At 43.3% G+C, this 14,485-nt stretch overlaps 1 protein-coding gene across 3 annotated transcripts in view; it reads right to left on the bottom strand.

The window, feature by feature from the left end:
- OVCH1 (ovochymase 1) overlaps positions 1-14,485 on the bottom strand; it is a 413,341-nt gene that overhangs the window by 129,817 nt on the left and 269,039 nt on the right. For 2 of the 3 annotated variants that reach the window (XM_033953447.1, XM_033953444.1), the window contains one exon: positions 10,845-10,984. The exons of the other annotated variant lie outside the window; for it this stretch is intronic. In XM_033953447.1, the coding sequence (XP_033809338.1) occupies positions 10,845-10,984 (140 nt within the window). The remainder of the gene's footprint in view (positions 1-10,844; positions 10,985-14,485) is intronic. 3 annotated transcript variants of the gene reach the window in all.

The following is a 14,485-nucleotide window of genomic DNA, read 5'->3' as shown; positions in this document are numbered from 1 at the left end:
ATTCTCTAAAATCCAGTGTCCTGTTATTTATACAAAAATGAAATAACTTGAACTGTATGTGTTGGGAAGTAATGAAAATGTGGAGCTAATTTTGAAATCTTGAAAATGCTGATCAAGGAGCAATGAACAAAACAAAAAAGATACATTGGTGACCCAACTAGAGAATTTTATATGTGACTAATCCATCTATCATATGATACTAAATTTAAACATAAAAGAATAAAAATAAAATAGTAAATAAGATAGTAAAAGTATAAAAGCTAAGGGAATAAAAGATAGAAGTTGCTAGGAGCGAGTGGACTTTGGTCACGAGACTGCTATTATTTTGTGTCTATTAAAAATGATAAAGGATTGAATATATAGTGTGTTCACGAGATATAAATTGATTATGCTGAGGCTTCAATAATTATGACCATATAAACAATAGGCCGTGGGGAAAAAGTGGAGTAAAAATAAAAAGGAATCCATTACGGAAAAAAGCTTATATATAAAATTAGGACCGAGCTAAGCCATGGTGTGACAATCCGAATAGTAACACATGCAGAGGAGCAGGCATAAGAAACACTGGATAAAAGTAAAGCTACTGTGCACATATTGAAACTGTTACAGAAAAGTGAAATTGAGACTGAGGGTCCTGTCATAGCATTGCAAAGCCAAATGTTTGTATATAATGCCTGCTAGTGCAAAAAGTCATGTGAATAGGTTCAGTGCTGATGCATAGTCAATCTGCTCTATGGAAGGTAAAAAAAAAAATGTTAAAAATAAAATCGCTTAAAAAATGAAATAAAATAACATGATATCTCTATTGTATGAAAATTTATTACAATAAAAACATATTGAAGAAAAATATATAAAAAAAATAAATGACCACGAGAACCCTATAAAGAGCTTTCGGAAAAAAGGCTAGACAGATTATTTTGCATAAACACCAATTGTGGTCTATGTGTAAGATAAAACAGGGTGGCGTTAAACTGAACTGAACAATACAAGACTGCATTATTAAGGAACAGTCTAGGACAACTGTTAAAACATGGTTGATCATCTTTGTACGGGCTAGATAATGTCACGGTAGAGTCGACCCGGAGGCATAAAAACAGGCCATTACTAAGCACGACTGAAAAAAAACCCCCACCTTTTAAAAAAACTTTAGAGAAAAATGGATGGACCATTTTGAATTGACCTCTGGAAAGATTTGACAAATCCATCTACCACTGAAGGGATTGATGAAGAGGTGAAGTGGCTGATCTTTTTAAGATATGGGATCGAGAGCTTGAGACCACTGAGATGCTAGAGTCCACTGAGCTGTTCCGAGATGAAATCTTGCAAAGGGGATAACGAACTGTGGAGGCCATGTGACCTACGAGTCGCATCATCTGTCTGTAGAGTAGATATTTGAATGCAAAGATGAAAAAGCTTTTGTTGAGGCAGAAACACCCATAGACAAATGGTGTCAAGTAGGGCTCTTATGAATAGCAGTAGTTGAGAGGGTTGAAGCTGTGACTTTGGGAAGTTGACTTCAAACCCCAGAAGCTGAAGAAAGTTATTTTCAGCGGTGTTGCCGAGTGTACTGCTTGAGGAGATGTAGCTTTTATCAGCCAGTCAACTAGATCAGTGTTTCTCAACATGGTCCTGGAGTATCCCTTTGCCTGTAACGTTTTCAGGATATTAACAATGAATATGGATGAAAGAAATTAGCATATAATAGATACAGTGTATGCAAATCAAGTTTATGCAAGTTTATGGATATCTTGAAAACTTGATTGGTACTTCAGGACTGAGTTGAGAAACATTGCAACCTGTGAGTACGAAGTCTGCTGCCACAACCACTAGGCACTTGGTGAATATTCTTGGAGAGGAAGCTAAGCTGAATGGCAGGATTTTGTATTGAAAGTATTGCTGTGATATACATGAACTATTTTTGGCATATTATTTGGTGTGCACTTTATCACATGCTGGATGATCTGTATTACTGAGCACCAGTATGAGAACTCTGCACATGCAAGAGTGGCTCTGCAAACTACATAAATAGTAACGATACCTCCCAGCTTATTATATACATTAAAAAAATATTGTGTGACCAATCAATTTTGGGAAGAATCATTCTTTTGTACGGAGGATAGCAGCAGCATGGTCACATGTCTAAGCTGCCAATGTTAGACACTACTGGCAAAATCCATCCTAGTCAGGTCAATGTTTCAAGTTTACTTAAGTTTTGATATACCGCTTTTATAGTCAAAGCGGTTTCCAATTAATACAAAGCGTTAAAAAATTTAAAATATAAAAATAACATAAAGGAAACAAATACACAATTACAATACAGACGCAACATGATACACATGGACAAATAGGAAGGATATGTTGCTTAAAATAAGAAAAGGGGAGAAAAAAAACGGTAAAAAGGAATCTTTAATGTAAGGCCTGTTGTCTGAGTTTTTTGAACTAAAAAAATAAAGTTTAGATCTTGAAAGCATCTCTGAGAAGAAATGTTTTAAGATTAGATTTAAAATTATTGAGATTCTTTTCTTGTCTCAGGGTAAGAGGTAAAGTATTCCGCAATGTTGGAGCGGTTACAGAAAAGATTGTTTTACGTGTTGTATCATAAAACAATTGGCAAACTGAGGGGACCGCTAAAAGATATTGTTGGGAGGAGCGTAGCGTCCTATGTGGGTCATATGGGATTAACATCTTATCTATAAAGGATGGAATGTGATTAGATTGAACTTTAAAAATAAGAAGTAGTATTTTGAAAGTAATCCTATGTGAAATGGGTAGCCAGTGTGCTTTCCTGAGAAATGGAAAAAAATTAACAAACAATACAAACTTCTATTAAAAGAAAAGAGAAAAAAACATTACATCAACCTAATAGGCACAGAAACCCAAGACACCAAAAAACTATTCCAAATATTAAAAGATCTAACTAACATCATACCCTATTTGACCACTAACAATAACTCCTCCCCTTCAGCCTCCCTCCTAGCTGAACACTTCAAGAATAAAATTACAAACACCAGAGCTACTCTCATTAGTAACCCAACCCACCTACTCAAAGTCACAATACTCCCCACAAAAAATGAATCTTGTGCTGCAGACAGATCTTGGTCCCAATTCCCTATGATACATTGGACCGAATTCAACAAACTCTACAATAAGTACTGCCACGCATCATGTGAACTCAACCACTGCCCGCCATATCTCCTGTCATCAGCTAGCACTAAGTTCCGTACCATGGATACAAACCATGCTCACAGATGGCATTTTCCCGAATGACCTCAGCGAAATCATCATCACCCCAATCTTAAAAGACCCAAAAGGACCAACAGACCTCTCATCCAACTACAGACCAATAGCCTCAATACCTCTATATATCAAACTAACAGAAGGATTAGTAGCCAAATTCCTCACCAACTATCTCGAGGACCATAACTTACTCCATCCCACGCAATCCGGCTTCAGAACTAACTTCAGCACAGAGACACTACTAGGCTCCCTTATCGACACAGCAAGACAACACCTCAGCATTGAAAAAAAATGCTGCTCATACAGTTGGACCTGACGGCGGCATTTGACCTGGTAGACCATAACATCCTACTGCAAATCTTGGACTCAATAGGCATCTCAGATAAAGTATACTCATGGTTTGAAGGTTTCTTAAAATCCAGAACATACAAAGTAAAATCAGACAAAGAAAAATCCAAACCTTGGTCCAATCTCTGCGGCGTTCCACAAGGGTCCCTACTGTCCCCTACTCTCTTCAACCTGTATATGGCCTCTCTTGGCGTTTACCTGGACAAACAAGGCCTATCCTCTTATAGCTATGCTGATGACATCACCATCCTCATTCCTTTCGACCAACCAATGCTCTTAATGTCAGACACACTACACCGAACTCTAGCTACAGTTACGACTTGGATGGAAGACCACAAACTGAAACTCAACCCAGACAAAACTAAATTCATCCTCCTAGAAAATAACAAAATCCCAACCATAACCAACTTAGAAATCAACTCTATCAACTACCCTTTGCAAACCACCCTAAAACTTCTAGGTATGACTATTGACAGAGGCTGCACCATGCAACCACAAATTAACAAAACAATACAGAAATCTTTCGCAGTTATGAGAAACCTTAGACAAGTCCGAAAATTCTTTGAAAAAACACAATTTCAGCTCCTAGTACAATCTCTAATCCTAAGTATCCTAGACTATTGCAACATCTTCTACCTCCTCTGCCCTGCAATAATGATTAAACAACTACAGACAATTCAGAATACAGCTCTGAGACTCGTCTATTCATTGAAAAAAACATGATCACATTACTGAGGCATTCATCAATTCTCATTTGCTTCCAATCCAGAAAAGAATACAATTTAAATTCTACTGTATACTATTTAAAACTATAAATGGACACAGCCCAACCTACCTAAACGACCGCCTCATCCAAACCACCTCTACCAGGCATAGAAAAACACACACCCCATTCACTTACCCCCCAATCAAAGAAGTAAAACGGAAAAAACTATACAACGGACTACTGGCCACTCAGGCAGCGAAGATAGACAACCAAGTCTCCAATCTATTGACAACAACCCCAGACTACAAGATGTTCAGAAAAGAAATAAAAACTATACTCTTCAAGAAATCCCTTAATAAAGCTTAATACCATGATAAAGCTTAACCCCCCTCTTACCATCCCCTCCCTAACCCCAGATCCTACTTTTCCCTCTCTTGGAAACCTTCTCTGATCTAACGTTGTAACCCTTCTTCCATAACTCTTTTTGTAATCCGCATTGAACCGAAAGGTAATGGCGGAATAGAAATCTGTAATGTAATGTAATGTAATGATTAAATTCTTTAGCGTTAGAAATGATTTTTACTGCAGTGTTCTGAATGATTTGTAATCTCCTGATCTCCTTTTGAGTGATGCCCTGGTAAAGTGAGTTACAATAACCTAAAGTTGAAATTACTAAAGAATGAACAAGGATATTGATTGAATTTGGATGGAGTAGTGATTTGAGAGATCCAATCATTTTTAGTTTGAAGAAACATTTTTGTACTACAGAACTGATCTGAGTTTGAAAAGATAGCGTGCTGTCCAGGATCACTCCTAGAATTTTAATGGTTGGTACAAAATCTATTGGTACATCAAAACTTAGCAACTTAATAGTGACTAAGTGGATTACTTGGAAGTACCCTAAATAGATCTTAACAGATTCATTATTTATGTCCAGTAGTAAAAGACTATGGTCCTCACACTAACTATGAAGGACATTCAATAATTTATCTGAGGAGAAAAAAAAAAGTTTTCAAAAACATTTTTATTTTTCCATATAGTCCTCTGATAGCTCCATATACTTCACCCACTTTTCCTGCAATGACTAACCCCTTTGAAAATAATTCTTCCATTTGACCTTCAAACCAGAACATCACCGTTTCCTTGACGTCTTCATCACTTGAAAACCACTGTCCACGGAGAGATTTCTTCAAAACTTGGAATAGGAAATAATCCGAGTGAGCCAGGTGAAGACTGTAGGGTGGATGGTTCAGCTGCACATTCTCAGATGGCAGCCTGCGATTGTTGTGACATGTGCACCTGTGCATTGTTGTAAAGCAGCAGCACGCCTGCTGTGAGTTTTCCTTTTTTCCTCCCTGATTGACTCTGCAAAATGATCATTGTGTTGGCGTAACTCTCCCCACTTTTGGTCATCTTGTGTGGCATGAACTCCAGATGTAAAAGTCCATCATCCCAGAAGACAGTTGCCATGATTTTGTCTGCAGATTTTTCTGTTGAACTTTTTTGGGGTGGGGGATGACTTGTGCTTCCACTGCATTGACTCCATTTTAGACTCAGGATCTCTGTGATAGACCCAAGTCTCATCTCCAGTCAAACGATGAAAAAAATTCACTTGGTCTTCAGAGCATCTCCAAGTTCTCCTGACAGCACTGGAGCTTCGTGACCTTCTGACACAGTGTCAGTATTCTTGGAATCCATCTTGGACATGCCCAACTTTTTATGAATTATTTTCCAAACTATGCCTGCAAAGATGCCCATTTCTTCAGCTATTTGGGAAACATTTCCGGTCTTCTGTATCGGCTGCAATATGTATGACTACCTCCCTTCGGGGATCCAGGCATACATTTGCAATCGATGTATGGAGATGGATAGCTTGAAATGTCAGGTAAGACTATTGGAAGGAACAGTGATGGAGCTCGAAGACAGAATCCGAGCACAGGAGAAGATTCTAGTGGAATACAGCCCAAACGACGAGGTCAAGGAACTAGAAATGTTCATAGAGGAAGCTCATCAGCACCACGTAGAGATCCCAGGGCTGGAAAACTGTACTCAGGAAACCCATGTGAGGAGAGAAGACACCCATGCAAACACAGAAGAAACCGAAGACGAGGTGGGAGACAACCGCACACCAGGAGTAATAGTGAGAGCACAGGAAGACATCGCCCCACCCAAAGAACAGGAAAAAATTTCAAGAGTATCATTGGAGGAAGAAGATTGGCCCTACTCCAAGGACGTGGACCTACGCCCCCCAAGGAACTCCCGAATAAAGAAGATGGGGATCATCGTAGGCGACTCCATTATACGACATGTGGACAGCCACACCGCAGGAGGAAGAGAGGACAGAGTCGTCACCTGTCTGCCTGGAGCAAGAGTGAAGGATGTGACCAACAGGATCTCCAGGATCATAGATGGCGCAGGGGGAGAGGACACCGCTGTGCTTATCCACGTGGGAACAAATGATGTGAGCGGGCGGAAGTATGACAGGGAAGAGCTGAAGGGCCAGCTCCACTCACTCGGAAGACAACTGAAGATCAGGGAGGTGAAGGTGGCCTTCTCTGAGATCCTCCCAGTACCAAGAGCGGATGGAAAGAGACAAGGGGAATTGCAAGTAATCAACGCCTGGATGAGACGATGGTGCGAAGAAGAAGGCTTCGACTTCGTGCGCAACTGGACGGCGTTCTGGGGAAAAAGCAAGTACTACAGAAGGGACGGACTACACCTCAACAAGGAAGGAGCAAGAGTTTTGGCAGGCAACATGAAGAAGGCAATCGAGAAGGCTTTAAACTGAAAGATAGGGGAAAGCCGACAGTCGACCACCGGTCGATGGCACGGATAGCGGGATGCCCCGACGAAGAAGCCAAGGACTACTACTCCTACACAAGAGAAGACGACCTCACAGCCAATAAGGGAGAAAAAGCAGGAAGGGACAACTCAGACACAGGAGGGGATGACCACACAGCAAACAAGGGTGATAACACAGGAGCAGTAAAGGATACCGTAATTGAAACTATAGGAATGGCCAAGAGTAGAAGGTCCAAAAAGGTAACACGAAGGGAACTTAGATGTATGTATACGAATGCTAGAAGTCTAGGTAACAAAATGGGGAACTAGAGACAATAGCAAGACATGACATATTGGATATCATTGGCATAACAGAAACATGGTGGAATGAAGAAAACAAATGGGACACAGTACTACAGGGATACAAACTGTATAGAAGAGATCGAGTAGGGCAGAAAGGTGGAGGTATTGCTCTATATGTTAAGGAGGAAATAGATTCTGCTGAAATGGTTACAACAGAAATGAAAGAGAAGCTTGAGTCACTCTGGATCAAAATTCCTGGTAAATATGGAGCAGACACGAAAATTGGCCTTTACTATCGTCCCCCAGGACAGGCGGAGGAAACTGACTCAGAAATGATGGAAGAAATCAAACAAGAATGCAAGACAGGCAATGTAATTATATTGGGAGACTTCAATTTCCCAGGGATAGACTGGAAACTAGCAACCTCCAACTGCGGCAAGGAGGCCAAGTTCCTGGAGGTGCTAGGGGATTGCTTCCTGGAACAAATGGTAAAAGAGCCGACAAGAGGCAACGCCACCTTGGACTTGGTCCTAAATGGCCTCACGGGACCGATAACAGAAGTGGAAGTCATGGTTCCACTGGGAACGAGTGATCACAATGTAATCAACTTTAAACTTAACATCGGAAAAGGGAAACATGCCAAAACCTTAACCACCACCTTAAACTTTAAAAAGGGTAAATACGATCGCATGAGAGCCATGGTAGAAAAACGACTCGAGAAGATGGTGGACAAACTTGAAACGGTAGATCAGGCATGGTCCCTACTGAAAAATACTATCACAGAAGCACAAGATCTCTACATTCCGAGGATTCCCAAAGATCGGAGAACAAAGAGCAAAAGAGAACCGGCATGGCTTACCATACAGGTGAAGGAAGCCATAAAAGAAAAGAAGGACTCTTTCAAAAAATGGAAATGCATAAAGACAACCGAAGCCTGGAACAAACATAAAGATGATCAGAAGAAATGTCACAAGGCGGTGAGGGATGCAAAACAGGAATATGAGGAAAAAATAGCCCAGGAGGCCAAAAACTTCAAGCCCTTCTTTAGATACGTGAAAGGGAAAAAACCTGCAAAAGAGGCAGTGGGACCCCTGGATGACCAGGGAAGAAAAGGGTACATCAAGGAAGATAAACAAATCGCAGACAAACTAAATTCCTTCTTTGCGTCCGTCTTTACGAAGGAGGACACCTCAACAATACCTGAAGCGGAGAAAGTGTTTGCAGGAGAAATAGAAGATAGCCTCACCACAGTTGAAGTGGACTTAGACCAGATATACTATCAGATCGACAAACTTAAAAGTGACAAATCCCCTGGACCGGATGGAATTCACCCGAGAGTCTTAAAGGAATTGAAGGTTGAAATCGGAGAGTTATTGCAAAAACTTGCAAACCTGACAATCAGAACTGGACAGATACCGGACGACTGGAGGATAGCGAACGTCACGCCAATTTTCAAAAAAGGATCGAGAGGGGAACCGGGCAACTATAGGCCTGTGAGTCTTACGTCTGTCCCCGGCAAGATGGTTGAAGCACTGATCAAAGATAGCATAGTCCGGCACTTGGACGCACACGACTTGATGAAACCCAGTCAACATGGATTCAGGAAAGGGAAATCATGTTTGACGAATTTACTCCAATTTTTTGAGACCGTGAACGAGCAAATTGATAGTGGGAAGCCAGTGGACATAATATACTTGGACTTCCAGAAAGCGTTCGACAAAGTTCCACACGAAAGACTTCTCAGGAAACTACAAAGCCATGGCATAGAGGGAGATATACAAAGATGGATAGGAAAATGGCTGGAAAACCGAAAGCAGAGAGTGGGCATAAATGGGAAGTTCTCCGACTGGGAGAAAGTGACTAGTGGTGTACCCCAGGGCTCGGTACTTGGGCCGATCCTTTTTAATGTTTATATCAATGACCTGGAGGAAGGAACATCCAGTGAGATCATCAAGTTTGCAGACGATACAAAACTGTGCCGGGCAATCAGATCGCAGGAGGATAGAGAGGAACTCCAGAGCGACTTGTGTCGGTTAGAAACATGGGCGGAGAAATGGCAGATGAAGTTCAATGTGGAGAAATGCAAGGTAATGCATTTAGGCAATAAGAATAAGGAATACGAGTATACAATGTCAGGTGCAACTCTGGGGAAGAGTGAACAAGAAAAGGACCTGGGTATACTGATAGATAGGACCCTGAAGCCGTCGGCACAATGCGCGGCAGCGGCAAAGAAGGCAAATAGAATGTTGGGCATGATAAAGAAAGGAATCTCGAGTAGATCGGAGAAAGTTATAATGCCGCATTATAGGGCAATGGTCAGACCGCACTTGGAATACTGCATCCAACATTGGTCTCCCTACCTAAAGAAGGATATAAAACTGCTGGAGAGGGTGCAGAGATGAGCAACAAAACTGGTGAAGGGTATGGAGAAACTGGAATACGAGGATAGACTTATAACACTAGGATTGTTCTCACTTGAGAAAAGGAGACTGCGTGGGGATATGATCGAGACCTTCAAAATACTGAAAGGAATCGACAAAATAGAGCAGAGAAGATTATTTACATTGTCCAATTTGACACGGACTAGAGGACATGAAATGAAGCTAAGGGGGGACAGATTCAGGACTAATGTCAGGAAGTTCTGCTTCACTCAGAGAGTGGTTGACACCTGGAATGCCCTCCCAGAGGAGATTATTGCGGAATCGACCGTCCTAGGCTTCAAGAGCAAACTAGATGCATATCTCCTTAAGAGAGGCATATAAAGATATGGTGGACTATAAATTACGCCAGGTGTACACCTGGCAGGGCCTCCGCGTGTGCGGATCGCCGGACTTGATGGACCGAAGGTCTGATCCGGAGATGGCAGTTCTTATGTTCTTATGTTCTTAATTTTTCTGACAAAATTAAATCCTTGATTTTTTTCACATTTCTGTGGAAGCTGCTTCCACAGGCCGTCCAGTGAGAGGGTCATCTTCAATAGACTCTATCCCACTTAAAACTGCTTGCTCCAAAATTTTACTTTGTAGAATGATGAGGCAAACTCACCATAAACTGCAGTCAAACGCTCATGGATCTCCTTTGGCTTTCTACCTTCTTTTGTGAGAAATTTTATCACCGAATGGAGCTCCAAATCTAGAAGTTTCTTATTTGATTTGCATGAGAACTCCGACTTCCTGTCTCTTGGAATGATAGACTTGCACTGAGCCGCAACTGTGCATGAGAAACCTTGAGAAACGTCACAACATGCTAGCTACTTTCTCTCATGTTCAAGTAGATAAATTATTGAGCACCCCTCATATAATTAAGAAACCTGCCCTCCAGGAGCCTTTCAAGCAAAGGGGTCATCCTAAACTGGGATGCAATGGAATAAGTCCAGGAAGGGAGGCAAATTAGGTACTAGGCTCATGGTCAACAGCAGCAGGCAAATAATTCAGTAGGGTAATCAGTACTACCTTAAAGAAAAAGTTACCTAGTTTCTTCATGCATGCTCCAATTCCATTATAAACAAGAAGTTGGTCTTGGCAAACCAATGAGGTCCTGTCTGTCTTGAAATCATTGAATTCAAGCTTTATAATGGTCTTCAGTGGACCAACAATTCTCCAATGGCAGCTTCAGATACAATGAAAAAGAGATCATTATTATCAAGTTGCTAATACTAGCAGTACAAGTTCAAAATCAAACTTATCTAATAGTTTATCATTGCAAAGAACCTCTTCCTTGAGGAAGTGAGGAAGTTGAAGGATTAACAGAATATTATATGGATTGTGACTTTTTTGTATTTTTGTTTTTCGTGCAGGGATTTTTGAATGGTTGAGAACACTGAACACTTGATTGGACTTGAAGCAGAAGCCAGGGCTCCTTAACAACAAAGCACACCAGCTGAGATAAGTACTCCTCTACTTATATCTTATATAATAAAAAGCTAGCCGCGCATGCGCACTCCTATCGGCGTGCTTCTGTGATCAGTAGGTCTGTGGCCGCAGGAGTGCGAATCCCCAGCACTTACCTACACTCGCCGGAAGGACTGGATCCCAGCGCTGGACATCCTGCTCTCCTGTCGGCTCCTCTCACGAGCCGCACCAGCGTCTGAGAAGGCTGCCGACGCTGGTGAGGATCGAGAGGAGCCGCGGCGACACCTCAAGGGGCGGGAAGGGAAGCGCTGGAAAAAACCTCCAGCTGCTACTTTCTTTGCGGGCCCAACTCCAAACGCCGATTCAAGCAGCGTGTGCAGCACTCTACACACGCTGCTTCGGGGCCTTCTACTGCCCTGATTTGCTCTGCCGCGTCTCTGATGATGTCATCCGGGACATGCCAGAGTAAATCAGGGCAGTAGAAGGCCCCGAAGCAGCGTGTGTAGAGTGCTGCACACGCGAGCTCTCGGCGGGAAGGGCACGCTACTTTAAACAACTGGGATCCGCTGAGGAGGTTTCGTGCAAGGTTGGAGTCGCTGCTTCCAGAAGGGAGCGCTGAGAACGCAGGAGACGGAAGCAGACGCCCCCCCCCCAGCGCAACAGCGGCACCGAGGGAAAGAAGGACAGCTTCCCCCGGAGCTTTCAGTATGGCGCGTCTCAGGGGGGGAGTCATTTATATTTGTTAAGTAATATAAAACTGTCAGCTTGGGAAAACAAATCTTTTTTTTCTCTATAAATAGTCTTATCTACTACCCCACAATTTCCTTTTCTGTTGAACTAAAGAATGGCATTTATTTTAAGCAAGATGAATTCTAATTTGAACAGGATAGAGGTTGTTTCTCTTGGTGTCTAAACCCTTCTTTCATGTAGATTTATTAGAAAATGGGTCACATTTTACATAAGACCTACATATATTTGTGGTTGGGTGTGGAAAGATGTGTGTAGGTGAGTGTGGGGTGGGTAGATGTTGTGCGTATGTGGTGGAGGTGTGGTTGGCTGGGTGGGTTTGTGGAAGGGGTATGGGGATTGGTATATATGTTTATGGGGAAGAATAATAATCCTCTATAATAAAACCCTAAGCGCGTATGCGCACTTAGGGTTTTATGTTTCCTGCCTCCATGAAGTGTGCTTCCATGCAGAATTCGATTTTCAAACACTGAGGCAAAGAGAACATGGAGGCAGGGGACACGCTGGCGACTCCCCCCTCCCGCCCTCATTCACCAACCGATGCTGCTCCATCTCTGATCGCCGGCTGTAGCAAACCTCGCAGGCCACTGTGCACCTCGATAGCACGTTCCTTCTGATGCATGGTATCATGTCACAGGAAACGTGCTACCGAGATGCAGAGCGGCCTGCGAGGTTCGTTACAGCTGGTAGGCTGTTTTAAAGAAGAGGAGCCGCATGCTGGACAGGGGGAACATGTAAGGAGTGCTGCTGGACAGGAGGAGCAGGGAAGAGGGTCAAGGGGAGAAAGTAAGGAGTGCTGCTGGACAGGGGGATCAGGGAAGAGGGACAGGGGAGCAGGTAAGAAGTGCTGCTGGGCAGGGGGAGCAGGGAAGAGGGTCAGGGGGAGAAAGTAAGGAGTGCTGCTGGAGAGGGGAGCAGGGAAGAAGTGCTGCTGGACAGGGGGAGCAGGGAAGAGGGACAGGGGGAGCAGGTAAGGAGTGCTGCTGGACAGGGGGAGGTAAAAGGAAGGGAGAAGGCCTACTGCTGGACAGGTGAACAGGCAAGGGGTGATGGTGGACAGCCGAGGAAAGAGAGAGACAGAAAGAAAGAAAGACAGACAGAAAGCGGCCAAGGAGAGAGAGAGAGAAAGAAAGAAAGACACACACATCTATTCTAGCACCCGTTAATTTAATGGGCTTAAAGACTAGTACTTATATAAATTTATAGCTTCAGTTTTAGCTTTTTGAAATCTTTAAAAAATATAGTGGTAGGAAGGGAGGAGTGCCATGATGGATTTAAGCCAGAACTGGTAGAGTCCCATGCTCTTCATGGCTTGAAGTTCTGAATGGCTTTCACTGAGCACTATCATTGAATATTTATACTCTTAATATATTTTATTACAACATTAGATTTTCTTTTTTGTAGAAGATGATAATCTCCTTGCAGGGAGGAAGTCCGCACATGTGACATCGCATGGCATCTGTGCATGAACGGACTTCCTCCCTGCCCGATGCGATTTGAGGAGGCATTTCAAAACCTGGACAAGTGCTGGGTTTTGAAAAGCCATCCAGACCCCTGGACATGTCCTCAAAAGGAGGATATGTCCGGAGAAATCCGGATGTCTGGTAACCTTAGGCTACGCTCTCATAGCCTGTCTCTTCCTTAGCTATAGAAGAGCATTCTGAATACTCTAATTTTGCATTTAGTCTGGGCCTGGTCTTCAAGGAGATTTGAAAGAGAACCAACCCTACCACTAGTGTGGCAGAATTTTGGACAGCTTTAAGCAAAAATATGCCTTCTGCCTGCTGGGCCTGCAATTACTACCCTCCTGGGTTGGCTAAAATCTTAAACCAGACTGGAGCATGGTAGGATACAGTAAGCACAGGTCCATGCAGAAGTGCTGCCAATGATTTACTGTACATCTCCTGTTCCCCTATCTATTTGGTGCCTCTCCCCCTTGCAATACTAGTGCTTTACTCTGCCTGTGCTCTCACCATACACAACAGGGAAGTTCCTGATGTAGACTTCCTATGCTAGTGTATCACTTTCATCACCCCCCCACATCAAACCTTTCTCCAGAAATATCCTTCCTCGCCCATTGTTTTGGCCAATCAGGGACTTCCCTAGACTCCTCCCTAAGGAAGTCCCTGATTGGCTGAAGTGCCCCGGCCCCTCCAAAGGGAGGAGCCTGAGGCACCTCAGCCAATCAGTGCCTTAGGCCTCTCTCCATGCATCAGATGATGCGCTGGGGCGGGGCCTAAGGCTCTATTGGGGTGGCGGGTGGAACAGGAGGAGCAGAAGGGTTGGGCCGGGCCGGGCCAGACAGCCTGTCCCGACCTGGGGTGGACCGGGCTGGTTGGGAGTCCTAGGAGCAGGAAGGACCGAGCACCTCTCCTGCTCCCAACATTTTTAAAGGTACGGGGAGGGGGGGGGGGGGCTCTGGCCAGCCTTTCCAGGCCCAGCCATGGGTGGACCGGTCGGGTGCAGTGGCCTAGTCTGGGGTGGGCCGTGCCAGCAGGAAAGAGGCCTAAGG

The sequence above is a fragment of the Geotrypetes seraphini genome, chromosome 7, assembly GCF_902459505.1.
Source record: "Geotrypetes seraphini chromosome 7, aGeoSer1.1, whole genome shotgun sequence".
Lineage (NCBI taxonomy): Eukaryota > Metazoa > Chordata > Amphibia > Gymnophiona > Dermophiidae > Geotrypetes > Geotrypetes seraphini.
The sequence above is the reverse complement of the archived record's forward strand: the minus strand, read 5'-3'. Positions and strand labels throughout refer to the sequence as shown.